The following is a 27998-nucleotide window of genomic DNA, read 5'->3' on the forward strand; positions in this document are numbered from 1 at the left end:
CATGAATAATAGATGTTTGGTTTGGTGAACTAGGAGAGGTCAAGACTTGGAATAGGGGAAGAAATAGATATTGTAAAGCATGCATGGATACATATGGACAAAGCAGGAGGAAACAAAGCTGAAGTTTAAGTAATAACAAATGCATGAGGCTGAACTTTAAGTGTGAATCAACTGAAAAGGTCAATCACATGCTCCTTTCTCACCAATAAAAACACAACACGTACAGTCAAGTCTTTGTGTTGATTTTTAATCACATCAAATGGTGAAAAGTCATTTGATCTTTTATTTTTCTTTCATTGTAAATTTCACAAACACATGGCCATAGCTCAATAGTGACCCATTTACACAGGCTACAGGTGGGAGGTATTACATTTATTATGTGGCAGTGTCATGTGGCAGTGTCATGTGGCAGTGTCATGTGACCATCTGAACAGGAACAGGACTCTTTCACATATCCATTTGTCTTTTCAAGAGCAAATCATAAGCATAATAAAATGTAATAAATACTATATGTATTTTTATATTTATTCCTTCATATACATGCAATATTTTTTAACATGCAGACAATTACAATGCTACACTTTGCATTGAAGCTTAAATAAAATGCTTTAACTTATTAACCTTGCAAGCATACTCCCACTGGGCATGGGCAAAAATTCAAATAGATATTTACAATGCTCTTCAATATATCTGTGTATCTTCAGCGCTGTTCTTACACAAACAATCTCTGTGGATTTGTTTTCACAGCATTCATCACAACAGTTTTATTCCAGCAATCCTGTATTTCTCTCTCTAGTACCACTATCAAAAGACAAATAAATTCAGTCTAAGATGATATATATCTATTTTAGGAAAGATAACAAACATTAGGTTGTAGTCATTGTTTGAGATACAAATTGTCTTTTTTTATGTGCACATTAATGTAGTAATAATGCATAGTGCTTTTAGTTTCTTATCAGCAGTAAATCTGTATAAGAGAAGTTCTCATTTCTCATTTTGGAGCTGAACTCTTTGTATGAAATCTGATCTATGATGACCTCGTGAAAGTGGAGTGCAGGCACAATAGAACAAGATAATCACAAGTATATGGACCAGTAAATCACATTAAAGAAAAGAAAGGAGAAAGGGAAGAGAGCTCTGGCGTACAGGTCAACTCTTTTGGCAGCGGAGGGGATGACAGGCTTTGGAGGAGGAGGTTTCTTGTTGTTCTTGGCCTGGGATTTGCCAAGAGCAGTGCCGGTATCAATGGGTTTCCCATAGCAGTCAAAATTTGACAGTTCAAAGTCCCTTGGGAGCGAACCCACAATGCTGAAGTCATTGGTCCTCAGGTCTGACTTAGAGGTGCACACCTTCTTGCAGCGGGTCTCAGCAACCTAAGAACCAGATAGATAAGATAAATTAAAATGTATCATTTAGCATCATTTCATCATAAAATACATTTGTCTTTGTGAAACATGAGATTAGATTCTGCATGTGCTGCTGGCCTACCCTGAAGCAGACAAGTCAAACCAAAATGCTCTAAGCATTCCTAAAGTTGTTTTAGCTGCTTAGATGATACTAATCTTCATGGCCTTCACTATACATGCAGTAAAACACTCAATGACAAAGTCGAAGTGGAATGGTGTAATTTTCAAAAAATTTAGGGGGCTGTGATAGAAACTCAACACTTGTAAAGTTTATCAGTGTATATATAATAAAAGAGAGAACATATCTGCAGTTGCAGATTAACTCATTCTGTACATTCTGGTCCTTGTGGATTTCTGCCATTAACCTGTCCTCTTGTAGCTGCCATCAGTATTTTCCTACCACCTCAAGACACCTGACAACATTCCCTCCTCCCCACGTTCCTCATTTTTTCACTCTGGTTTACAAACCAGCCCCTTTTCTCTCAGTGACTGTGCTTCAAATTGTTATATCCTAATTATGGCTTAGTTCTTGCTTCAGTGTTTGACACCTACCTGCTCTTTGCCTGGTTTTATTGACTATTTTTCTGTATTTTTACACACCATCCATCTTTGAAAAGAATGTGGATGTCTTTAATTTTTCTGGAATCTACTCCATAGCAATTGATTTTAGTCTTAAAACCTCTATGCATCTCCATCAGGCTAGTATATATCGCATACATGTAAAAATGGAGAAATATTTAGACACTATAGAGTCATAGGAGCACAGCAGATGGCACCAACAACCTTTGCTGATGGAGCATATTTTGACATACACACATACTCACAAACACACACACAAGCTTGCACAGCATCCTTATTAGTGCATTGATTTAAATTCCATGCAGTGGGCCTAACACAAATCTTGAAGTGAATCTAAGCTGAATAGTCATTAAAAAAAAACAAAAAAAAAACTGAACACATCTTGAGAGTCTTTTTTATATCAAATCCATACAACCAGTACCAGTGTTAATCTAATAAGTCACACAAGTTAGGATTCTGTTTAGCAAAAGTCTAACCCAAGTCCTAAAACTAAGTCTTAGCCACCAAAAAGCAATTTGGAGTAAAGCCCACTTTGGTCCCATTTTAAGGATGTTTCCATGGATTGATGTACAGACTTGCCCAAAATTACAAATGCATTTTTAAGTTCTCTGACAAGATTGTATTCCATCAGACTTAGGCTACAAGACCCTAGGTATGCACTTCCTATATTGGTGAACAGCTGTGTTTTCCTCATAAATTTCTCGCCTGTGGCCTAATCACACAAATTATCACGTAAAAGTACTCTGACACTACAATTTTTCAACAGTCTTTATTTGGCAAAAGTAATTGAATGCTCCACTTCCTTTTACAAACATCTGACACCTCAAATATCAACAATGCATGTAGGCTTTGATTTAAATGAAAAAAACATTTAAATTAGACCTTCTAAGCTGGTTTCAGTCGACTGAAAACAGACAACACTTTGAAAATGTAGTGAAGGAGCTGTTTGATCCTGAATCTTGGACAGAACTCATGCTGATAAATCAAATCTACTTGTTATTTTAAGAGAACAAAGATTGTTGGAGCCAAAATTAGATTATCTTTGTTCTCTATAATGTTGCCTAATATGGTTGTTCTCTCACTTGATGGGTCTTATAACCTCTCTATACCCTCTACATGCCATCACAACCTGTGGTTATACAAAACAATCTGCTGGCAGATTTAGTTCCACGTCATCTGAAAAATCCCTTTCATCGACTTCACTGAGACTTCCTGTTCACTCACAGGCCTGCGGAGTGAACAGGATCTAATCAGGCTACGGATGCTTACTCGGTGAAGTCATTAAGCTCATTAAAGCTTCATTATTCTGATTTGGTTTTGACAAGAAAGCCTATTAAACTTCAATGGAATATCGTAATCCTCCCAAACCAAATGTGGTTCGGACACACACCGACTCAGAAGTAAATTAGTTTCAATTAGGCATACGATTGGAGGACCAACACATTCTGCATTCTCAATGACGTGCATACAATTGTCAGACTTTCAGCCTGACTCAGCAATGGATGTGCGTGAAATGGAGAATGTCAATTTTTAATGACTGGATTTCCCTGTTTTGCATTTAGATTTGATCTTGCAAAACTGCCAGCAGGTGTTGGATCTGAAGAAATCATTTTGGCATTTTACTGTGCGTTACTGAGGGTGTTAGGTAACAGAGAATCATATGTGTGAACTCCAGCATCCAAATACTTATTTTACACTCAAAACAACATTATGCTCCATCCATCCATCCATCCATCCATCCATCCATCCATCCATCCATCCATCCATCCATCCATCCATCCATCCATCCATCCATCCATCCATCCATCCATCAGTCTGAGCAGAGATCCCCAGACCTTCCTTTCCCTCTCCACCTTCTCCAGCTCTTCAGAGGACGCACTGAGTTGTATCAAAGCCAGCAAAAATATATAGTCTCTCCTGCTTTCAGGCCTCCTCTCAGTGAGCTAAAAACACCTCCCCAGGGAGGCATCCAGACCTGATGCATGAACTCGCTCAACTGGCTCCTTTCAATGCAGAGGAGCACGACTCTATTCTGAGCCCCTCTCGGATGACTGAGCTCCTCACCGTATCCCTAAGGGTGAGCCCTGCCACCCATTGGAGAAAGCTCATTTGCACAAAGCACTTTCATCATCAAAATGCTTTGGTGATTATCTGGGACATTAGCACATATGGGGGCTTCTTAACATTTTTTTGCAAAATGCAACAGAAGTCAAGTCACACGTGACATAAACTACTCATTATTCTATCCCCATGAAGAATGAAATTATCTATCTATGTTTTGGTTTTTGGCTCTGAACAAACTTCAATATGAATTTCTTTGGGTTAAACTGACAATAGAATTTCTTATTGTTACAAGGTGAGAAGAACCCCGTCAATAAGCATCTTAGGTTTTCTAAGTTTATAGTTTTCATTGTCAAGCTTGTGGAGCTGCAAAGATTAACTGTTTCTATGAAATCAGTGAGCTGTTGGCTACACTGCTGGCTACACTTCCACTGTTACTTCCAGGATAAAGTGATAATACTAAGCTGCAGTAGTTTGCTCTGGTACCACTGTCGTGCCTCAAGTAACAACTAGAAGGGGGACTTCTGTTATATATAAGATAAAGTACAAATTGTTTATTTTCTTTATAAGCATTAGATGTAGGCAATTTGCCTTTTTTTTATTGTTACAGTGTCAATGTTGATAAGAAACAAGGAGGGGAAGAGTGGAGAGACATAACCAACCCTGGCTGGAAATTAACTGGGAACATTGCCCCTAAACATTGTTGCAGAACAGGGTGTCTGCATCGGCCAATCCTAAAACAAAATCCAAAAGCTTCAGAATTAAAAGGGTTCAACAGTATATTAAAAGACTATTTTAAGAGCCTGAAAATAATGTGGAATGAGCTGACATAGCAACAATCGTATTACAGATCTACACACACACGTGCACAAGGTATCAAACCAACTTCACTGACATGCAAGGTGCTGACATGAAGTGGAGTCCCTCCGGTCCCGTTGACTGTGTTGTTCCTGGCAGCAGGGATCTTTCCAGCAGCCTTCTCCTTGGATGCTATCTTGGCCTTCTCTGCCTCGATGCGCTTGGGGCTGTTGAGCATCACTTGAACCACAGCATACTCCACAAGCGAGGCGAAACCAAACAGCAGGCAAGCAATGAGCCAGATGTCAATGGCCTTGACGTAGGACACTTTGGGCAGCTCAGAAGCCAAGGAGGTACACTCAGAGGACAGAGAGAGCACTGAGAGGATACCTGTACAGAGGGGAAGCATAAGTAACCTTGTCAGACAGCAAAATGTGTAAAAGTTAGATATAACTACCTGAGTTTGGGAATTATTAAGGAAATTATACTTTTGTTGATACAATATTAATACTACAACATTAATTCAGTATCTATTTATAACAACATGTATCAGTAAAATCTTTGGTCACAAATTTTGTTCCATTTTTTCTGAACAAAGTGACAAATGCCCTGATGAAGATCAAATTGAAGTGCCTAAAAAGATAAGCAGATCACAGTACAAGTAAAATAAGACAAATCTAGAAACATTTTTAATGTCCGCTTTGGGCTATTTCATTTTTGTTATTTGGTGTTATATGGGAACATTTTGTGTCATCTGTGTCAAAGTCATCTCATTAAGTTTAACTAAGGTGCCACAACAAAGAGTTTGTCTTTGTTAGTTTCCGTTTATGAAACACAATTAAACAAAATTAAATTCCACATTTATTCTTTCCAAGTGAAAAACTGCATCTCCTTATCTGCAGAAAAGCTGTAATAAAATGTACACAAAAGATTTCCTGAGAACATATCTGCAATTGGGATTCACAACTGCTCCTTTACCTCTTTTGTTCAGAGCTCAGACAACCCTAATGAGAGAGTAATTTTAAACAGTTTTTATCTCTGATAGCCAGCAGGATTACAGGTTAGAGATTTCCCTGACACAGTAGCAACTCTTTCAAGCTGCAGCAGAAACACAGTAATCACAGACACTCTTAGAAGGGGTTCGAACCACCAATGAAGGGCTCCACACATCTTTTTCTCTCACGTCTGTTTTTTTTTTGCAAAGAGAAATTATTCTTCAAGGTAACTATAAATACATTTAAATGACTGACAGGTTTAGTCTCTTAGTCTCATTATGGTCACTTATTAAAGAATGGTCTGTAAAGGATTCTGGAGTTCTAATCAAACAGCTCCTTTATCACTGGTATAAATATTAATGCTGGAAGCCAACCTATTATCATTGAACAGAGGGAAAAGTGGCACAAAAAAGCTTTGTTGCCTTGTTCTCCAGTAACACACTCACTTGTTTGAACAAATAGTTTTTATATTAGAAGAAAACATGGCTAACATACAATGTATTTCTGTTATGGCAAATTAATCTTCACTGTTAAATTGGTTCACATTCTTCATAGGGAGAAAGCAAACTGTTTCTGTAAAATTCCACATTCCAAGTGAAATGAACACATGAATGCATTCATACACATTTACACTGACACACAAACACATGATAATCTTAGCACAGACACACCTGAGTGATGGCTGACCTGGGCTGATCTTATTTAGAGAGGAGGCTTCCAGCAGGATTTGGGGTGATGGTGGAATGAAAGTGGTGATAAACAACTGGGGTGAGGATGGAGAAAAGGAGACAGTGGATGACTGAAGTGGGATAAAAATGGATTAGCTTATCCATGTAGTCCTTCTCACAAATACAGCAGTAACAGTGTGATACTGTAGGTGACACTGACATATTACACCTGGGCTGCATTATGGAGGAGAAGAAAATACAAAGTTGAAAGCAATTTACATTTTTACAGCTAGAACTACATTAGAGTGTGAGTTTGAATTTTGGAAATATATGACAAAGCATGAAGAAATGTGTAATGACACATTCATAGAAAAAGCATAAAGCAAAATAATTAAATATAATGCATATTGCAAAGGAAAGAAGGATGTATGTGCTACATATTGTATTTTTGTCAGTAGTGTGGGTAGTTTAGCAAATTAAACAGTCATTAATTTCACATTATTCTATAAATTACTTCATGAATCAATTCATTTAGTTTCTGTTTTATGAGAAAATATCAACATTTACAAGTATCACAGATTTTGAGGCAAATGCTTGTTGATTTACAAAAAAAGGAAGATGTTTGAGGCATTTAAGCGCAAAAAACAAAAATGATGATCAATGAATATGTGATGGTAAGAGTTTGAGTCTTGGTGAATAAACCCATAAGATCACTGCTTCGTCTGTTTGTCCCTTTTTCTATGCAATCTCAAATGCCATAGCCAAGGATAGAAACTAACACGGACTTTTCATCTGGCTTTTACATGTTATTTCCTCAGTTCATGAACAAAAACACAATGCTATTTAAAGGTCCAGTACAAAAAGATGCAAGTATTTTGTCAAGCGCAGTGCTTTCTGTCAAAAGCAAATGCAGAAAGCTTTCCTCCGCTGCTATCTCCCCTTTGTTGGCATAGCAACAGGAGACATCAGCAATATAGCACCTCCACTAAACTTATTAACAGACCTTTTTCCATAACCTAGTCCTACAACAAAACATGAAATATCTAGATTTATTTATTCTACTGCTTTATGTCCACAGACATTGTATTTGTTTTTTTCATACAAAAGCACACAAGAACAACTTCACAGTGTGGCAGCACTTTGGGAAATATACACATTTTAGATTGTTGCATCACATTTATTGGGCAAAGGTGCTGGGGTGGCGATATACACCCACCAAGTGGAAGAGTCCAGCTCAAGTCTCGTCCTGACGACTTGTGCGTTTACATAACTTTTATTTGATATTATATTTTTGCATACAGTTTGTGCTACGGTTTGTGCTCAATATTGAAAAGTAATTGGCTCATGCTAGGTATTATAATCAAGATGGTTAAGTTAGAAAAAACTTAAAATTGCATTAAAATTGACCCTGTAATAATATATCACATCAAAATATTATTTCCCATGATTACTGGCTGACCTTCAGCTATGAAGGGGAGATTACATATGGCAGTGAACAATAAAGGTTTTGACAATAAAGAGGAAAGTGTGTATAATTTGTGTCCTCTATAGAGAATGTGACAGTACATCACACCATGTCGCTTGCTGGGACTGGAGTGCCATTTTGTAAGAAATGCTTACCCATTACCTCTGCCTCCTACCTCAATTATCTGCTTAGTTTTTGTGTGGAGGATATGAAAAAAGGAGAACCTTGCTGAAGACATTACAGAGCACTTCTGCATGCAAGTGCTGTTAAATAACAAGTGGGTATTATGCAGAAATCTGATCCAAGGCTAAATCCAGTCCCCTTTTTGGCCTGTTTATGAAAGTAAACTAATTATAATACTTTAAAATACATTCAATGGTGTAAGTTATATGTAGTGTGTTTTAAGTGTTGCTGAATTGATATGCTCTAGAAAATAACCAAAACTTGTTTTTTTAAGCAGACATGTTTAGTATTTTGATTGAAATGGACGGAGACATAAACATAGAGACTAATCTTACAGCTTTTGCTTAAATCCTGAAGTTAAAATTCAGGGTCTGCGCATACTTAAGACATCCCAAGAGCAAGCAGGAATGCATAGAGCAACTACACAAACATACACATTATATCAACTTCAAATTCTCTCCATAGTTAGCTGTCACTGTGGGGCTTGTATTGTTTTAGCTGTGTTGTGCTTTTCTCTATGGATAGAGATTTTTTTTTTTTTAAGTACAAAGAGGGGAAAGCATTATATCCTGCTCCATGAGTAAAAGGCTTTATCAGCACAGCACCGTAGCATTATTTATTCCCCGCTTTCTAGTAATGTCACTGAATCATCCTCAGGGTTGACACATTGTGTGCTTTTCTGGTTTGGGACAATCTTTCATTAAATGGGTTAATAGGGATCAGGTGTGTCATGATGTCTTGTTGGCCAGCTGATCGTTTCATGACTTTCCTTTGTCCCACTTTATGACCACTCTGAGTACGATTTAATACATGCTCCTTACCAGAAACAACAGGTTGCATTTATTTCCAAAAACAAACTAACAGTTGCAATATTTATAAATTGGTGCCTGTTACCTGTATTTTTATAGGCCTAAAAATTGGTTGTTGCCACTAGCAGGTAGCTATAGTTTCCTTGGCCTAACTCTCAAGTAACAAATACATGCAAAACACAAAAAATATGTAATTGCAATTAAACATGGGTTTAAACTCCTGTAACAAAGTCGTGAATATTAAGACCTACACAAGATACTGCAAGTGCTTCTGGCATCACTTTAGCAGTTCCCATCTGTCAATTACAGTTATGTTCAAGGATTTATCACAAACACTGGACACACTTGACAGATAAAGTCCTTCATGGTGTCAACGTGATTAATGATGTCATGATAGAGATAATTGGGGCCGCAAAGTTACTGATCAATAAAAACATCCAAATCCTTTAGAGTGGTTTCTGTTTATTGCCTCCCGTATTCTACCTATTGCTGTCTGACAGAAATCTTCTTCAAGAGCAGTTTTATCATCAAAATACCTCCATAATAAAGGCATTCTAAACAACACTCTTTTTTTAAATCTACTTTAATGTTTAGTCATGCACTACTGCCAAATGGATGAGCAGAGTTCTTTACACATTTAATGTACTGGTAAACATCAGTGGAATATGGTGGAGTTGATGAAACAGTACATACCCAAAGGAACCCTGGCAGCACTCGCATCAGGGTTGATCCAGAAGGACAGCCAGGAGAGAACTACAATAAGCAGAGTGGGGGCATAAACACCCATCATGTAGAAGCCAACCTGTCGGCGTAGGGTAAAGATAACCTCCACACAAGTGTAGTATCCTGTATGAGGAAGGAGGAAAAAACAATTTAAAGAGGCAATAATGGAGTTCAAATTACATAACAGCATCATCCTATGATACTGGGTCTTCATGTTGGATGAGATGGCCTAGCCTTACAAAGAGCAATATTATTGGTGGTATTAGAATATCTTTGTGGATCTGAATGCATTTTATTGCATATGGTGGCTCATTTGGTCTGGAAATGTGTACTGAAAAACATCCAGCTCTGAAACTAAAAGAGAGATGGTGAGAGAACCAGTCCCTGAATGACTTTGACTTTTAAAGCCAGACTAGGCATTGAGGGGGAAAATAGCAGCCAGGTTAAATCCTCTCTCAGATGTGTCGCCTTTTGCCCAAGAACAAAGCAAAGTACAGCTTGTGTGCGCAAAGCAAAGTCCACTGTCAGAATCAAGAAAGCATAAGTAGAAAAAAGGGAAAAGACAGTGGAGAGAAAAGACTTTAAATAATTTCAGCAAAGGTTAGGGCTTCTTTGGGGACACAAGGCAGAATCCAGTAGACCTCTGCCCACAACCCATAATGTACCAGTTCTGAGGGAGAACTACACTTGTTCTTGACTAATCTTTTTTTGTGTTTTAAAGTATGATCCTTAGCCAAACAATGTGTCATTCAATTATAACTTTCCACCTTTTTACGATTAAATTCTGTTGGAAACATAGACTACATAGCTAGTATGAAAAAAGCACCCATAAACATGTCTTGTCCCTACTGAAGCAGAACTCTGTGCCTTCTTATTTAGTTTTGATTGTTTGTCTAATGGGATGGTAGAGAGTATGGGCTGAAGTAATATATAATTGGTCTGGTGATCTCTTTGGCTTTATACAGCAAATAAGGGCCCCCCGTGTCACAGAGCAGACTTGAACCAGTCATAAACAGAGGTGATCTTTGTGTCTAGCCAGGTAACTATGGCAACCACTTGAAAGCCTGACTCATAGCCAGCAATGTGCCTCCCAAGTGCGAGAGCAATGAGGTCATACCCGTTCTTTTGGCTAAGAGTTTCCTCAATTTATAGCTAATTACATTTTTGCATCCATGTAGTTCTGAATATGTATATGGCACAGTACCAGAATATTTTATTTACTTGTGTAGTTTAATTTATTATAGAAATATTAAGTGTTTTTAGCTCTGCCAACATCCTGCAACCATGCACAGTGTGAAAAGCTGTGCATGGGTTATAGTATGTTCAGTTTATCGCAGCTACAGAAGGGCTCTATGCTCTCCTCTGTGCAATCACATAGAAGACGTTACAATGACATTTTCATCGAAAGATGGGTGTAGTGTATGCATACAACAAAAGAACAAGCAGTCACTTTACTATAATTTCCTGAATTTGTTTTAGAAATTGTTATGTTGCAGAGAGACATATCTGCATGCAGGTGAGCAGACAGGAGCTGTCCAAAGGTGTGCTTATTTTTACTGTATCAACTAGATCAGTAAGACTAAGGCTGCTTAGCAAGTAGACATACATGTAACCAATTTAATTTTGAAAACATATGGTATGGCTTTGTAAATATTTGAGGATGGAAATGCATTCATCATATTTGTTTGACCTCAAATATAAACATAAGGCATTTTAGTCATTAGAATTGAAAGAGAACCCGGGTTTTGTTAGTATAGATCAAAAGTCAACATAAGAAAATTCCTTATAGATGTCTGTTAATCTAAAAATCAACCTTCAACATAAACCCAGCCATATGACTACTATAAAATGGGGACTTCTCTTCAGCCATCTGAATCTATGAAATACAGTTGTAATTATTAACTTTATCAGGTAGTTTGGTGCATTTTATTCTTTTTAGTTTGCTGAAGGACGTACTTTGAAGTGAGATTATTGGGTTAACAAGGTATATTGAGCATCAAGCCAACTGTTCAGTGTCAGAAAGTCGGATTTTTTTTCAACCTGGCTTGAATGCCACGGTAATCTGGATCGCACATCTAACCTAATCTAACACAAAAGGAGGCTCCATTTGGAGGGCTGGAGTGGCTGTATAAAATTGCCTTTTAACCACTTTTTTTGTACACTAGTTACTTGTCAAAGTCACAGCAGCAGAAACTGAATGCACTGTGTTGCTATGAGAAATGCATTAAGTTGGTGATATTGATTATGCACAAAAATACTAATCTTGCATGGACCTGATTTGCAGCCACGTCTGAATTACTGTGCTGGTCCTGCAGCTATTAGAACACAGATTAGAAAATTGATTAGTACATGGGTATTTATTACCAAGAATATAAACCGCTGCTCATCCTAAGGCATTTAATAATTCCGTTTTTTTAAAGCTTCTAGCATTACTGAATTATGCACTACATTTTCTGTTGGTGCTCGGACACATCAGCCACATCATAATTGAATGTGGAGTACAAACTGTAAAAGGTCATTCTGCAGTTATTACTCATCCATGATTAAAAAAGGGAAGGTTGAATGGCATAGAGTCGCAGCATATTGGATCTTGAGACTTTGGTTCAAGATGAGTTTGGGAAAATTACTTGTTTCCCTTTTTTGTTCACAGCTTCCTTTTCACTTTTTCACTTTCTTCTTGGTTGGGTTTGGTTAGGTTTTATCCACAAGAGGGAATGAGTTTTGTTAAATATTATAAAATCATAACAACCTCTAAAATAACATCCTAGTGTCTGGCTGCTTTCTTGGTGTTTGTGACTTTTGCAACCTTCCTGAATAATACTGAAAATCTTCTCCATCCAGAAAACTAAATCTCATCAGGTATTTATTAGCGTTTGTTCAGCTTTCCTAAAGCTGTAAATAACTTGTGCGAGAGTGTGTTTTTATGTCTGTGTGTCCATTTACTAGCCAGTCAGGTCAGTTGAAACCACTTTGAAAACAGAAAGCGACAGAGCACAAAAATGGAAAATGTGTAGAAAATCCCGGTGACCTCAAAAGCAGTTAGGAATTAAGCTCTTCTGAAATATAAATCCTGCAACCATTTTCACATAGCGCATTCTGCCTCATTGCTGCAGCCTGGGAACCTGTCATTGCACAAAAAGAAGACCATTGTACAGTAAACCTAATTATTGACTGAATAAACTCACAGCTTAAGTTAATGTCTTAGTTATCATTATTGCTAAAAATTATCCAAATAAAGTTGGTCGATCTCGTGTGAATATTCATTTTTAATTAGGTCTAATCAAAAGGGGCATCCTTGCCGATTTTCACTACCATAGCTAAGATGAATATTTTGAAAGATGCAGGTATAAATGCTTTCTTTCTGAAAAAAAATACAACTTTTATATTATTGTATTAGACAGTACCTGTTCCTTCATAGAATTTGGTGCAGTTTCCATATTCAATATCTTCTTGTCTGATATCAAACTGTGGCAGAGCTATAGCATCCATTTGAACAGGGTCCCCTGTCTGCCACATGAACTGCAGGTCATCTGTAGTGTATCCAACTGGAAAATAGAGATACCAAGTCACATATGCATATCCAAAAATGCATATTCATACGCAAGTTAAAGCCACTTGCGACATACAGAAAATCTTACTCCTCAGCAGTCTGGTTTGGCATTAGATAGTAACGACACTGTTCATTTAAAACCGAAGTTTTAAACAAGATGCAATAACTATCGTCAAACTCAGTTAGCTGTGAGACTCTCACAACAACCCATAGAATATGATGATTTATTCTTAGTTCTAAGTGTTTGCAATTTAAATTTCCTTCTAAAAAAAAATACCCTTATTTACCTGCCCAAACAACTACTTAAAAAAAACAATCAAACAAAAAAAAAACCTCTATGCTCATTACTACTTTATCTCCAAAATACACACAAACAAAGAAGTGAACTGAAATGATATACAAATACTGCCTTAAGGTGGCATTATTTCAGAACAACTCACAACTTTCTAGTTGCATTTTACACCTCTGTGTATCCATCGGAAACAAGGTCAGATCTAGCGGACAAGACAGGGTGACGGACAACCTGAAAGTGTATGAAGAAAACATAGTTGTTAGCCTTTTTTTTAATTCCCTGATTTATTTACCCTCTGTATATACAATTGCTGTTACACAATTGGGAACAGTTAGCAAAAACATGGTGTAATCTTGAGATCTCACAGGATTTCAGGGATTAGCCAGATGTCTCTTTTTTAGGATTGGTGCATTTGCACAGAATAATCAAGACACCATATATCCATCCATCTATTTTCTATACCCGCTTAATCTAGTTTAGGGTTGTGGGGGGCTGGAGTCTGTCCCAGCTGTCATTGGGCGAGAGGCAGGGACATGCAACCATGCTGATCAAGACACATACTCAAAATTATATACCTCTTGGATTATCCTGAGGTGACTGAAACCCAATACAGTGCACTGCAGCTAGTGCTCCAAATACTTATCACTAAGTTCCTTGAAAGAATAAAGGTTTTTACCAAATTCTGTACACATCAACATTATTATTATTGTTTGAGATTTCAGGCTCAGAACCTTAAGCTTCTGTAATCACTGGAAAAAGTCCTTTATAAGTTGAAAGAGCTTACTCATAGTAACATAGAATTGTCTAAATTTTTCTAAAAAATTTAACTAAGCCTAAAATTCTATCATGTATTTAGTCTTTTAGCAGATGTGTCGACAGCAACATGAAAATCAGAAGAATATAACTATTCTGGGTTTCTGGGGGCTACATTATTCAGCTTGAAAGCACATTCATGTCAGTAATTTGGTCAGAGATGGGTTGTTGTGTCGTAACCATCAGAGGCTGACATTTCTAATAGTTAAACAGAAGACAATTTGCTTTTCACTTTCTTGAATTTCGCAGCCATTTGCACCTTGCATCATGTGACCGCAACATCTCAGGTGCTGGCCAGGTAGAAACAACTCACACAGGACTGGGTGGTGGAGCTATAACACACAAGTGACTTCAACAAGTTTTAATGTGTGAATGTCTCAACAACATTTTTATTTATTACACACGTACAACACATGTGATGTTTAAAAAACATGTGATTAAATTTATAGGAAACATCTGTGTGCCTGATAGCCATAATCTGAGTAATAGTTGAATGTGAGATATATGATAAACAGTAAAATGCTATGTGAGGCGGACCTTTAATCAAAATCCCACCGTCTCCATTGTTTTTATTGGAATGTGTTTACTCAGGCTTTTATGATATTGTCTGTTTTGTGTGCAATGGTACCATTCCATAAACTGTAAGGGTGTAAAACTGCAATGTCATCTTTACATTACATTAATCATAATCACGGCCAGCCAAAAAAATTATAAATATAAAAAATTTAAAAAAGCTAAAGCATTACCTCATACTGATGAGGACATCTCCACTACGGAAGATGAAGAGGAGAATGTTCTCTTGGGTAACATCATGAAAGTTAGCGCTCTTCTCGTTAGCAAAGAAAAGGTCAGGTTTCCAGAGACATTTGAACATCTTGGGATCAACAGTAAGTGAATCTGACTTGAAGTCATCTGGGAGCCTTAGCCTGGGGTCATTCCAGCGCTGCCGCAGGAAGATGTTGACTCTGTAATCCTGTCAGTTTCAACACCAGACAAGTACAAACATGCATGGTTAAGTTTCATGTCAACTCGAGTTGGTTGCTCTCAGAGGGATTGATGGCAACAGGTAAAATCTATCAGTGGAACAAAATTAGGTATTTCCTTAAATTTGTGCCAGGCAAAAGTGAGTGAACCTTTGCTTTGAGTCTCTGAGAAATAAGACGTTCAAAACATGTAATACTCACAAAAATATGTGGTGACTTAAAGAGGCATGAAAACATTTTAAAAAAATCTCTTTGCTTTTGTATTTTACTTTTGTATTTTCCAGAAACACTGCCCTTCCTTGTTGTCAGTTTAAAAAGAGGGTGCGGGTCTTTTTCTCAAAACAAACTTCTAAACCATCAAAACTGCAGAGTGACATTTTACAACTGCAGCTCAAACATGCAGCGTAACATGTAGGGAGCTGCACAGTTCAAGGGTCAAATGTTATCACAGCAACACCACATTAGTGAGTTTATTAGTGAAATGTCTACATTCTTGCTGGTGGGAAAGTATCACTTGGCTGTTCTGTGACAAGCTGGACAATTCATTTCGAGGGTGAAGATAGATGACGTGTCAAATATGTCATAAACCTGGCAAAAGTCCAGCTTCTTGTGCAACTTTTTTTTTCTTTTTTGAGAGGAGGGGTATAAATAAACTTCAACCATACAGTATTGTCAACCATCACCTTTTCCCCCTCTTTCATTAAGAGTTTATTACAGAATTATTTTCTAAATGATTGGTTCTTTAAAGTTATTCCATATTTCCATACTTTATTTAAAGCCATTAAAAATACCAAGGACAGACAAGGTTATTTTAAGATTATCAAGATTATTTTATAGTAAGTAATGACAATGTCATATTTCCTGTGAACTTACTTATTTGTGGTGAGAAGACCCCAACATAATTCACTTGAAATTCTCAGCAGAATATACAATATCAAACTTCTTTAGATGTTGGCTGCCTTTTCTTCCATTCGTTGTCAAGTGGATCCCACACAGCTTCAATAATGTTGTGGTCCGAGCTCTGGGGAGGATTCATCACCCCATCAGATCTGTTGCCACTGATTTTCAGGTCAGTTCTTGTGTCGTTTGGCATACCTCAGACTTTTCTCCCAGTTTCTCCTCACTAAGAATGACTTTTGACAGCCACCCTCACTTTTGATTAAACTTTAGTGAACAGTAGATGGCTCAGTCCACATGCAGGTCTCAGGTCTTGTGTCAAGTCTTTGCTGGATTGTTTTCTATTTCTTCAGGACTTTACTTTCAGAATCCTTTCATCTGCTGCAGATTAGGCCTGACACTTGTTAGTTTTTCCCCCTTTTGTCCAGAGAACACATCTCACATCATGCCAAGATATACCGAGTTTCTGGCTAATAGCTCTTTGCGAATCACCTAGTTGGTGCAAAAGCTCTACAACTTTATATCATGTTTGTGACAATGTGATAACTTTGTGTTTCTTCACAGATGTAACTAAAATAATTGGCAAAAAAGTGTCATTCTTACGTGTAGTGACTTACACGTGTCAAAAGATGAATTTAGTTCTTTGCTAAGATCAATGGTTAGTTAGGTGTTTTTTTGTGATTGAATGATTTAAAGGTCAGTGTTAAATAGCTTCACAAGAATATGTGTCTTAAAAAGGTCAGGTACAATGGCTGAACTGAAAATAAGTAAAAAAGCAGCTAGTGTCCAAAGAAATACTTAAAGAAAAGTTTTAAAAAGATTAAAGTGTGTGAAACTATTGCTCAGGACCACTTTGAAAGATAAAAGAAAAATGGAAATGGAAAGTAATGAACATTGTTACAAGATTTTGCCCAGCACTGTAAACCTACATATTAAACAGTTAATGTTTACCTATGCAGACTGATAATTTTGGTGCATCTTGCTGCATGGAAGAGAAACCATTTGAAAGCTTTGTTTACGTACTATTGTGTAAACATTAAGAACAGGCAGTTATATAAGCAACTATTTAAACAATTCAGCTAACGTCATATTATACAGGGATGTCTCAGGATAATCTATAAATTAAGCAGTAACCAAGACTATGCATTAATTTGCAAAACACCCTGTGGTCCAATTGTTGATATCTAATTTTAGAATGCAAGCTGACGATTCTACCAAGCCTAATTTAGACTGCAGTCTATCTAGTCCTCAAGTGACAGCACAAAGAGCCTCTGCATGCTTTTTTCTGTCTGACTGAGATGCAACCCAATTCCCACACCTTTGCATCTCTGAAAACCAGACAAGGAAATAAATCGTCACTCTGACTAACTATCAAGCTGCCAGTACAGGATTCGATTCCAGGGAGATTTAACACAACTGTGTGTTGTAATCAGCAATGAAAACTCTATGCTACGAACCAGCAAAAAAAACACATGGCTGCAATTTATTCCATCTCGCAGCAACAAATTAGGAGTTCTCTGCTGAGCTCTTCAATCATAAGGTGAAAATATATGTGTTAAATACTGTGGACGTTTGCTGGTGTTTGGCTGAGGGAGGTGTAAATGATAGAAGGGAGGTTTCCTAAGATCAGACACACCACAGAGTGATAAATTGGGGGGAAAGGTGACAAGCTGACGATTCTTCCTCCTCCCTGAATTGTCTCAAACCTTGTTAACTTTCACTGTTTTAGGGATATCCAGGGGGAACTTGGAAGGTGGTGTGTGAGAGTTGTGCATGCCTCTTTCTCTTCCACTCTCTTTTCCTTGGCACTTCTTTTCCCTTCTGTGATTGCATCTTCTTTTCTATGTTTTTCCCCCACTGTCCTTTTTTTTGTGTAGTCTACTTGCTCACTTACTGTCTTAATTTTAGCCGTTCCTCCTCTAATTTCTTTTCCCCTCGTCTGTCTTATTTATTTTTCTGCTCACTCCCCACATCTCTGTTTTCCTTCTTTCTCGAGTGTCCTACTACCTGGGTGTGTTTTACGTCTCCAGTTTATCTCCCTTTGTCTAATTGTGTCTTTGTATTGGCTTCATCCCTTTTTCCCTTTATTTTGTTACATTTTGACATTTTGATTGCATAAAGATGTTGATATTTCAAACTGTAGTGTTTAATCGGATTTAGTCCAGTGACCTATCTTCTTAACCATGGATTTGAAGTTTTGGTGTAATTTCAGCTGTTCATACACCTTAATGAAAAGCACCCAATAGGTCTGAGAGACACTTGGTCATGGAAAATGTGTGAACACAGTCAGTTCAAAATGACTATGTTACTGTATCGCTTGATTGTACATCACTTAATATTTTTGGTTTCTCTTCAGCACCTTTATATATTAAAAAAAAACTGGTAAACTGGCCCTCTTTAATCAGCAAAGATCTCTTTATTGTTTTGTGAGTGATCAGGAGTCAACACAGCGATGTCCTTGAGTTTAATATGGTTATTAGTATTCAAATTGCACTTCTTTATCAGTAATTAAGGCATCAGATTAATGAGGCATGGAAATGGCAGTCTTCATAGTGATTCACTGCTAAATGTTCTAATGCCCTCTAGGAAATATACAGATTCATTCCTCCTAAAACTTGCAAGTTCAAGGAGTTTTCAGCTTTCGGACTATGCTTATGATTGGCAGAAGCATTGACTATCAATACAGTCGGGATGTGGTGGAATTGAATTGAAATCTTACCATGGTTGTTTCTTGGATCGAGCCAAAGCTGTTGATGAAAATGTTCACTCTGTCCTCCACAGGAATTCCTGGATTGAGATAAAAAAAAAAAAAATTGTAGTATTGAGTTTTGTATCCACTTACTTTTGCAATGAGATGGAAGCATCAATGTGCTTCTACTTCACAGTTCAACGTACTCTATAAAACCAAGTCTTTCTTTGTTACCAGAATCAGAATCAGAAACAAGTTTATTGCCAAGTAGGTTTGCACTTACAAGGAGTTTGACTTGGTGTAGTTGGTGCAGACAATATAGATATATATACAGAATCTGGATATATATACAGGATAGACTGCGCGTTAATGTAACGCAGAGGGTCTGGAGGGGGGAGGTAGAGAGTCAGTGTCAAGAGGGGCTCTGGGCCTTGTTTATAAGGCTAGTAGCCTTCATCTATACTTACTGTACCTGGTGAAATACTCAACGTTGCAAGAAACAAAAATCCTTTTTCATTAGCATCTCATCCCTTTGCCACACTAATGCCAAATACTTTTATGCTGGCATCTCTCCTCACTTGCCCTTTTGCATAAACTAATAAAAGCCTCTATGAAAGCAGAGTCCTCAGCCCGCTTGAATAAATCATTTCCTTTGAGGTGTTTACCTAATGCCTCAGTGCCCCTGGAAAAACTCTGTGAATCCTAAAATAATGCACTTAATGTGTGGGTGACATAAGGCCCATATCTTCCTTGCATTCATTCAACCAACTAAATAATTAATATTCATGATAGCTTTTGGTATAACCTTGAAATTCTCTATAGATAAAAGCAGCTCACCATTTTATAAGCCTTGGCAAAGCAATGCACAAGGCACAGTTTAGAAGTGAATTTGGGAGATTATGACATGGATGTTAATGGACAGGGAGCTTTCAGCCCACCCTAAAATCAAGAGCAGATGTTTGGCTGCTGGACCAGTAACAGGCAGTCAGGGAGGGAATGAGTCTGCTCACTACACTTCAAACAAAGGGTTCCAGATACAGCTCTGACTGCCTTGTGCCATGGGATGGAAACTATCTGCAGATTCACCTGAAGACTGGTAAAGCTATCAGTCAAACAGACAAAGCGGCCACCAGTAAACTCTCACTGAGACGGTTACTTCCTGGACAGTGAAGAATGAAACAAAGACCGTCAGATTTAAAGATTCAGGGTTTCATTCAGGTTAATTTCTCCGAAGGAAATTCTAATTACTTTTATTAACATAAGCAATGTTCATAACATTCAAGTAAAGTTTGCATAATTCATATTCAAAAGCTGTGTGATTATGGTTCATTTTGTGAAAGACGCACTTACATTTTACTATGTTGGGAAATATTCATTCTTCAGCTACTGAGACACTAAGTCAAAGACTGGTGTTGAGTGAAGAGAAAGATCACTCTGAAATATCAATGTGTAACTTTGAATTTTCAAATTCTAGAATTAGGAATATTTTCTTCGTACTTGCTATCAAGATGATATCATGTATTTTTGGAATTATCTTGCATTTCCATGTCTATGTCCCTAGCTCTTTGTCAGCACAGGACAACAATCTGGTCACACCGCCTGAACATTGGGGAACGAGTGAAATAAAAACACTCCAACTTGAAAGGGTCTGAAAGCATTCAATGTGCTCCTTATCTCTGTTGTTTTTCAGTCAAACTAAGAGCAGATTGCAGCATATCAAATGCAGCAGAGTCCCAGTACATTTTCGTACATCACATTTTTTATGTGCTTTTCTTTTGTATTTTTTAAAATTTGTGAAAAATCCATGAATTAAAGTCATAGGTTTCAACTGCACTTTTTGTTCAGATTCATTCATTTTGATCTATATAGCTTCCATACCTTTAATCCCTTAGATATCTCACCCAAAAACACAAATGCAAACTTTATATTTGGCTTATAGATGAAATGATGGAAGCTAATCTAAATGATGTTCAATAAGAGACTCTAAAGGATTTATTTTTTGGTGGTACAACCTCTAATGTAAAGAAATTAGGGGTTTAAGAAGAAAAAATTTACAAGAACTAGTCCAAATTAGTGAAGTGAAATGGACATTTTTCTTTTTTCATATTTTTATATTTCAAAAAGTCTTAAAAACAAAACTATGAAAATACTTATACAGTTCTATGTGTTTGATAGCCACTGAGAGTCTGAAATGCTAACATTTTTCACTATAGTCAAATCAAGACCATTGCCTGTAATTCTGTAGGAGCTTATATTAAATATGCATATGCAGAACAAGAAAAGCATTTTTATGTCTGCACATTTACAGCATGCTCGTTCCGGCACCACATCCTGAAAAGGAATCTGGAGATACATACTTTTAATTAGCATGACAGTAGTTCAGCTCAAACGTAAATCAAAATGAAAAAGGCAGATAAAGAGGGCAAGAGACTTGCCTTTGAAGTTGGGCCTTATTCTGGGATCATAGCTGATCAGTAACCTATTCAAGATGTTACTGGTTGAATTTGCAGGGACTCGAGCCAGATCCTCAGATGACAGCTGTCTGCAAACAAAGAAGACAGAGAGGGAACTTTAGCAGTTCAAATTCCTGATAGATGAACAACACAGATGCATAGTGCACTCACTTGTAGCTGCTCTGTGTACTCTTTGATTAAACTATAAGCGGAGAGTGCTACTACCATGGGATTAAATTGGCTTTTAAGACTTGGACCACCCAGCAAATGTTATAGTAAAGCAATGTTTTTAAATGAGATGTGCTGTTCAGAAATGTTTCCAAATCATGACCAGGAAAGATGACACAGCCCTGAGACAGTTGGGACATTTTTGGGATCATCTAGGAAAAATGGGAATCTTCAGCACATTTATATCGAATCATTATTAAATCTATACCCTTGCTAGCAAGTTTGTTCATTCTGCTGTCAAAAGCTTCATCTACCCATGAGTTATTCCAGTACACAATATTGATTAAACAAATTTAATTAGAAATCTAAACTATCCATCCAATGATCCACACTCTTACATGCTTTAAATACTTTACAATGTGCTTATCATTCACGTATTCATACAAAAAAATCAACACTCTGCATATAAAGAGCTTTATTCTCTACAAACACACATGGATGAGCATATCAAAGCAATGTGGTTGCTCAGTGTCTTGCCCAAGGACACTATGACATGTTGAGGGGCTGGGATAAAACCACAGATCTCTTTGACTGAAGAACAACCACACAACCACCTGAGTCATGACCGTCCATCCATAAGCCATTTCTCTTTATCCAGCTCAGGGTTAAAGTGGGAATTGGATCCTATCTCAGCAAACATTAGATTAGAAACAGTATACACTCTTGGCAAGAGAAACAGAGACACTGAAGCAGGCTCAGGCTCACATCTACACCTTGGTCAGTTTAGAGTGATCACAGACTATATAAATGTCTGGACTGTGGGAGGAAACTGGAGCATCTGGGGAAAACCCAATCAAGCACTGAGAGAACATTCCGACACCACACAGAAAACAAAAGCACCAACTGATATTCACAAAGTGATTCATAAGAAATTTTACTAAACCTGGATTAGAGAATATGCCATATTAGTTGTAAATGACATGTCCTGGCAAATAATGTATTGTTATATTGTATTTTAATTTTCTGAACCATTCTGCAATTTTTGAAATTACCACCATAACAAAGTGGTGACTTTCACAGACATTCAGCCAAACATCATCTAATAACAAAACAACGTTGAAAGAGAGGGGAGGACAGGATCTGGCAGCAGGGACAGGAGAAACATAAAGCCTCCTCATGGGTGGCAATGAATTCTCCTGACAAAGAATTTCCCCTTCTAAAAGCACTTTACATAGCATTATGTAAACCTTATCACGCACTGAGGATGAGTTGAAGTGAGCTGAAGTAAGTGCTGCTCAGTGTGTATATGTTCTGTGGTTCCCCTGATCAAAGTGAAATGCATAATTCCCACCAACAAAACTTATTTTTCTTCCCTCTCTTTTAACCGACCTTCCTGACAACCTCAAGCACAAGAGCTTAACTGGAACCAAGTGGTTTCCTTGATTCAGAAAGGCCTCCAGTATTAAACATGAAATATGTCACAAATTGTGCTACTTGCCAATACCACATCAAACGTGTTATTGCTCATATCAAGAAGTTTCATCATAGAGCCATTTGTTACCATTTAAGGAAGTAGAGGGTGTAGTTATTCAATACATAGAGATAAATGACCCTCTAAAGGCATGGCAAATATTGTTTATTCTTTTTTGTGACACTTACAGAATTCACGTATTTAATTCAACCAATGCAACTCTTATTTCAGAACTTACACATTGCAAATGATCTGGGTTATCAACGTCTTTTAGTGAGATTCTGGAAAGCCCATTGATCTGAGTGAAATATACTGAAAATACAGTCAGAACTCAGTGGTGAATATTGAAAAGTCAGCCCGGAAAGTAAGATCCATCAGTTGTAAAACATGCTTTCATTGAATGCTCAAATGCAATCAATGGTGCCCCTTAAAAAAACTCATCCAGTTTCGTACGTATAGGTCGTATGAGTCCTTGAGAGCATAACTCAGCCCATAAAAACACTTGGATAATATCTTCAGTGGCTCTGCAGGAGCTTTGTGAAACCTGAAAGAACAACCACTGGTGATGTCATCAGGGTTATCTTGCCTTTAGCTTGAGTACTAAAAACTTAAAACAGACATTCTTCATGGTTAGAGTTGGAGGTTTTGAGTCACGCAGCTTGGCAGAGGAAACTTCCTAGCAGTAAACATACTTTTTTTTTTTTTTTAATGCTGCCGGCTGCATTTTTAGAGCTTGATCCATACTGGTGGGACTGGTCAACCTGGTATAGATTTTAATTTATGCTGTGTTGTTAACCTTTGTTGTCATTATCCATGTGCTGAGTATCTATAATAAATTCTAAATTAAGTAAATACAGTCCCGTATATTGCCTGCTATGCTGTATGACACATATTGCCATTTATTCAGTACTTACGATGGACAGTAAACCTGTTTCCCTTTCTTCTTTCCCTTCTTAGTTCCTTTTTCTTTGGCAGATACTGCCTCTAGACAAAGAGAGAGGACCAAGAGAAATATGGCAACCTTCTTCATGCCCATTGTGGTGTAAGTTGGTTCTGTGGAAGAACAAAAATGTAATCGATTGTTTAGAAAACACAGAATTTAAACATCTCAGGCTTAAAGGAGAACTCCGCATAGGCCCATATAATGGGAGAGAATAGGGCAGAGACAATACAGCCTCTAAATAAGGCATTATCTGTCTTTTTTTCAACAATACTTTAAGATGAATGAATGAATGAATGAACGTGTACTATTGCACTGATAGCTCATAGCTGCTGTATTGTTGTTATTGGTGGCTATATATATTGGGGGCTTATAGAGGGCTTTCTACACACTCGTCTACTGGGATGACATCATCAACGCGCGCTGCTGCAGCACAGCTTATTTAGTCCGTGCTCTGTGACAGTCGGCCAACTTCACACGTAGTTTGTTACTGATAGTTTTGTGCAACATGACAGGATATTCATCAGATTTTGACGACATGGACAACAACTTTGAGTACGATGGACCTCCTTATCGGAGTGAATGAACACGAACATGAATAGTTTTCATTCATTCGTCTTAAAGTATTGTTGAAATAAAGACAGATAATGCCTTATTTAGAGGCTGCATATCTATGCCCCCATGCACTCCGTTATATGGATCTAGAGGAATCTAAATATCTTCCGAAGGATGCCGACTTTCACCAAACTGTTCTCGTGTGTAGATAAACATATTTCATGCCAGAAATAAGGTCTAGGTTTAAAAATACCGGAGTTCCCCTTTAAAGGTCAACTATTAAATAACCTGGGTGTTTTCTTTTCACATTCCAAAATATCTTAGCATTGGTGAGTGAATACAATTTTATCTGTTTACTGAACACCAGAACTGCCTTTTACTTTTTTTGACAGAAGCATAACATATTACTCTGTATGCATGGCACATACAGTAAACATTGGAAAAATAATTAATAAGTCTGAACGGGTTTGCTAAAGCAGAGCAAGATCAAGCAGAAATTCAATCATTGGAGCAATACACCTGAATGACAATAGTCATTCGGGACTTGTCAGCTGAATGTGACCTTTAAAGGATGACTGAAATAAAGTATAATAAATCCAGAACCTGTAAAAGAGAAGGCATACTAGGGCTGTTTTCCAAATATTTAGTTTGATTTATAATTCCTTTATAAAGTTTTTGAACCTTCCTAACATCACACTTACATGTAGGCAGATAGTAGATGATATAGTCCTGTGAGCTGACAGAGATATTTAATTTTTTATCATAGACAGTGCCTTTTTGCATTTCTGGATAGGGACCATTAATCAGCTGGCAACCATGGTACCTGTGTGATTCATGCCCCATCTAGGAAAGCGGTACCCTTTCATCATATAGGGACACTGAGACTAACCATAAGGAGAACAGTCTCTCCTCACCAACACACATCCTGCCAGCAAGCCTGTATAATAACTGAGGCAGTTAATTGTCCATACAGAGACACATTCTCCCTCCTCCTCATTGCCTTGGTCCCTGTAACTCTCTGTCTACTTCTCACCTGCACATTGATCATCATCTTCCCCAGTAGAACTATTTCCATACCTCACTTTTGAGCAGTTTGTCTCAATGTAAACATAATGCTTTATCGATTTGATAAAGTTTGTGGAATGTTCAGCTGGCTGACATAAATCATTGCTAGCTCACAAATTACAGATGGCAACAACCAGAGTAGTGTTTGTGTTTGACTCAGTAACAACATTTAATTTCTTAAGGACAACTTTCCTCCGTGACCTACAAGTTCCATCTCCTATACTTTTCAAGATAACAAACGCAGTCTCAGAACACTAGAAAAAGTTTGCAATCCCCATTACAGACAGTTTTTATTACAACTCAAAATACATTCAAAAAGTTTGATAGTACCACTCAGAACATCCCCTCAGACACAAACATTTAGCATGCATTAGAGATGCAACCTTTGGAGTGATATAATCATTCAAAGTTTTAAATTTCAAAACTTAAAAAAGAGGTGATGTTAAGACTTTAAAAAAAAGATTTATTCTTCTATCTTCTCTTGTTGGTCAAAAAAGACATTCTTAATGGATAGTGTCAGGAGTTTGAAGTCAACACATATTCAGGGTATACACTGTGTGATATTGGGCTGTCCCGAAAAAAAAAAGAGCAACCGTCACAATATCTTTGATTGTGGCATACTTTGTTACAACAGCTGCTTATGGCGCTCTCTCTCTCAGACCTGTAATATAGGATAGTCTTGGACAAAATACTGTGAGAAATTCAGAATGAGCCTTATCAACGCAACGTTTTTTTCACTTTTGTGAGAGGAACAAGATGAGGTAGGAGATAAAACATGCAAAATGAAAATTTTCGAGCTCCAACAAAGATGAAAATATATCTGATTTGTGTCAGCAGAAGCTCGATTATCATATGTTCTCCAGATGTTATCATGTCCACGCCAAGTGGGGTGTAGCACTTGACAAAAAAACAGTAGAGGAATTGCAGCCATGTGTCATAGCCTATGACTCCGAAGACATTATCATTGTACATGCTTCAAACATGATCTTGTACCCAGTCTATTAGCTCAATGTTGTACAGTCTAGTTTGACTGAAAATATGTCTATTCTGAGATCCCTTCAAGAGCCAAACACCAATGTGGGAATTTTTGTAAGCATACTTGTAACATATTTGCAAAGCTGAATCTTTATCCCCTAATATTGCCAGTAACACTTGGTCTTCATCAAAGTGTTTCTTTCCTGTTTTGTGGTGTTAAATATTGCATGATTTATTTTTGTTCATCTTGAACAAAAGCTAACACTAATCTGTGCAAAGCTCTTTCTGCTTTTGGAACATTTTTTTTAAAATAAGTAATAACCTGCTCATTATGAACAAGCACACTGAACAAAACAGAAATGTGAGATGAGCTGAGACCATAACTCGACCTTGGCACTGGCTGAGTCAACACTGTGCCACCACTGAAGAACATTGCATTTCTCTGTTTTATAGCTGGCATTGTTAAAAGTGCAAATACTTTGTCATACAGTGACTCAAGCAGCAGTACATTGTCTGCCCCACTGCTCTAAGCTCATACAATGTACATTCTGCCTTATAAACTCAACTCACGCTTCATATGTATATCCTGAGCCATAAAAACACATCATGTGGAATGTAATTAATATATGGAGTGGGGAATATTTTGATAAAGGAGAGATACTTTCAAAGCAATCAATTTTAATAGTAATACAATACACCTATTTGATTTAATTCGAATAAACTCCACAAAACTTGGCTCCACGAAATTTCACGATTGCATGCTTCAATGCACTAATTGCTATCTATATTTACTGCTTAAACCCAATAGGAAGGGCCTGTGCAGTGATCAAGAAAATAATTTTATACAGACAGTTCAAAACAAACCAACTATCGGAGCTCTCACAACCTGTGGCTGCACGTTGCAATGTCTCGCTTTCTAACAGAAGAAAAGTAAGTAAAAGAAGCTGATACTTACCCGAAGCCTAAGCATCAGGAGAGAGAGGGGAGCATGGGAACAACACAGAAAGCAGCGACCACCATGACGGGGGAATGAAGGAAGAACATGCCAATACATATGGACATGGGCGTGCGATTTCACGTCATGGCTACATGTTATGAACATAACAGACGGTTTATCACAAAACACGCTACGTTGTTCCACTCACCGTTTGGCTTTGTCACCTGTCAGTTCCTCTGTACGCGGTGTCCTAATAAGCTGAGTGTACAAGTAATCCTTATCAGAGCCTTCCAGACCAGTCGCTGGCTTTCATTTCCATTCTGTTTTACGCTCACTTCTGTGAAGCGATTTGTTAAGTATAATTTAATGGGGGAAAAAAGTTAGACAACATCTCGGCAAATTGCCAATTTTTTCTCTTTTTTTATTGCTTCCCCGCCCGCTTGTTGTTATTTTTGAATCAGTTTCTGCCCTTTCGCCTCAGCTCGGGATGCCCAAGATGGAGGCTTGCGTGTACCTGTCATGC

At 37.5% G+C, this 27998-nt stretch overlaps 1 protein-coding gene across 2 annotated transcripts; it reads right to left on the reverse strand.

Moving 5' to 3' along the window:
- Nucleotides 1–239: 239 nt before the first annotated feature.
- glrbb (glycine receptor, beta b) lies at nt 240–27998 on the reverse strand. Of its 2 annotated transcripts, none has more exons than XM_072395242.1 (10): nt 27684–27998; nt 23918–24056; nt 21347–21453; nt 18942–19009; nt 15089–15315; nt 13678–13760; nt 13092–13232; nt 9658–9810; nt 4942–5234; nt 240–1373 (listed from the first exon to the last, which is right to left on the reverse strand). In XM_072395242.1, exons 2-10 carry the CDS (start codon nt 24037–24039, stop codon nt 1077–1079), a joined length of 1491 nt encoding a protein of 496 aa, XP_072251343.1. In that variant the 5' UTR covers nt 24040–24056; nt 27684–27998; the 3' UTR covers nt 240–1076. The 2 variants fall into 2 exon arrangements, with proteins under 2 accessions (XP_072251343.1, XP_072251344.1); XM_072395243.1 differs by lacking the exon at nt 27684–27998 and adding an exon at nt 27494–27579.

The sequence above is a fragment of the Leuresthes tenuis genome, unplaced genomic scaffold (genome assembly GCF_036924035.1).
Source record: "Leuresthes tenuis unplaced genomic scaffold, fLeuTen1.0.hap1 SCAF_11, whole genome shotgun sequence".
In the NCBI taxonomy this organism is placed as follows: Eukaryota; Metazoa; Chordata; class Actinopteri; order Atheriniformes; family Atherinopsidae; genus Leuresthes; species Leuresthes tenuis.

Excerpts from the sequence above, each read along its gene's own strand:
- glrbb (XM_072395242.1), bottom strand. The coding sequence starts at position 24,039 with ATGGGCATGAAGAAGGTTGCCATATTTCTCTTGGTCCTCTCTCTTTGT. Across the intron at positions 21,454-23,917 it reads AAACAGGTTTACTGTCCATC|ACAGCTGTCATCTGAGGATC; the intron begins GTAAGTACTGAA and ends CTTTGTTTGCAG. Across the intron at positions 19,010-21,346 it reads AATAAGGCCCAACTTCAAAG|GAATTCCTGTGGAGGACAGA; the intron begins GCAAGTCTCTTG and ends ATCTCAATCCAG.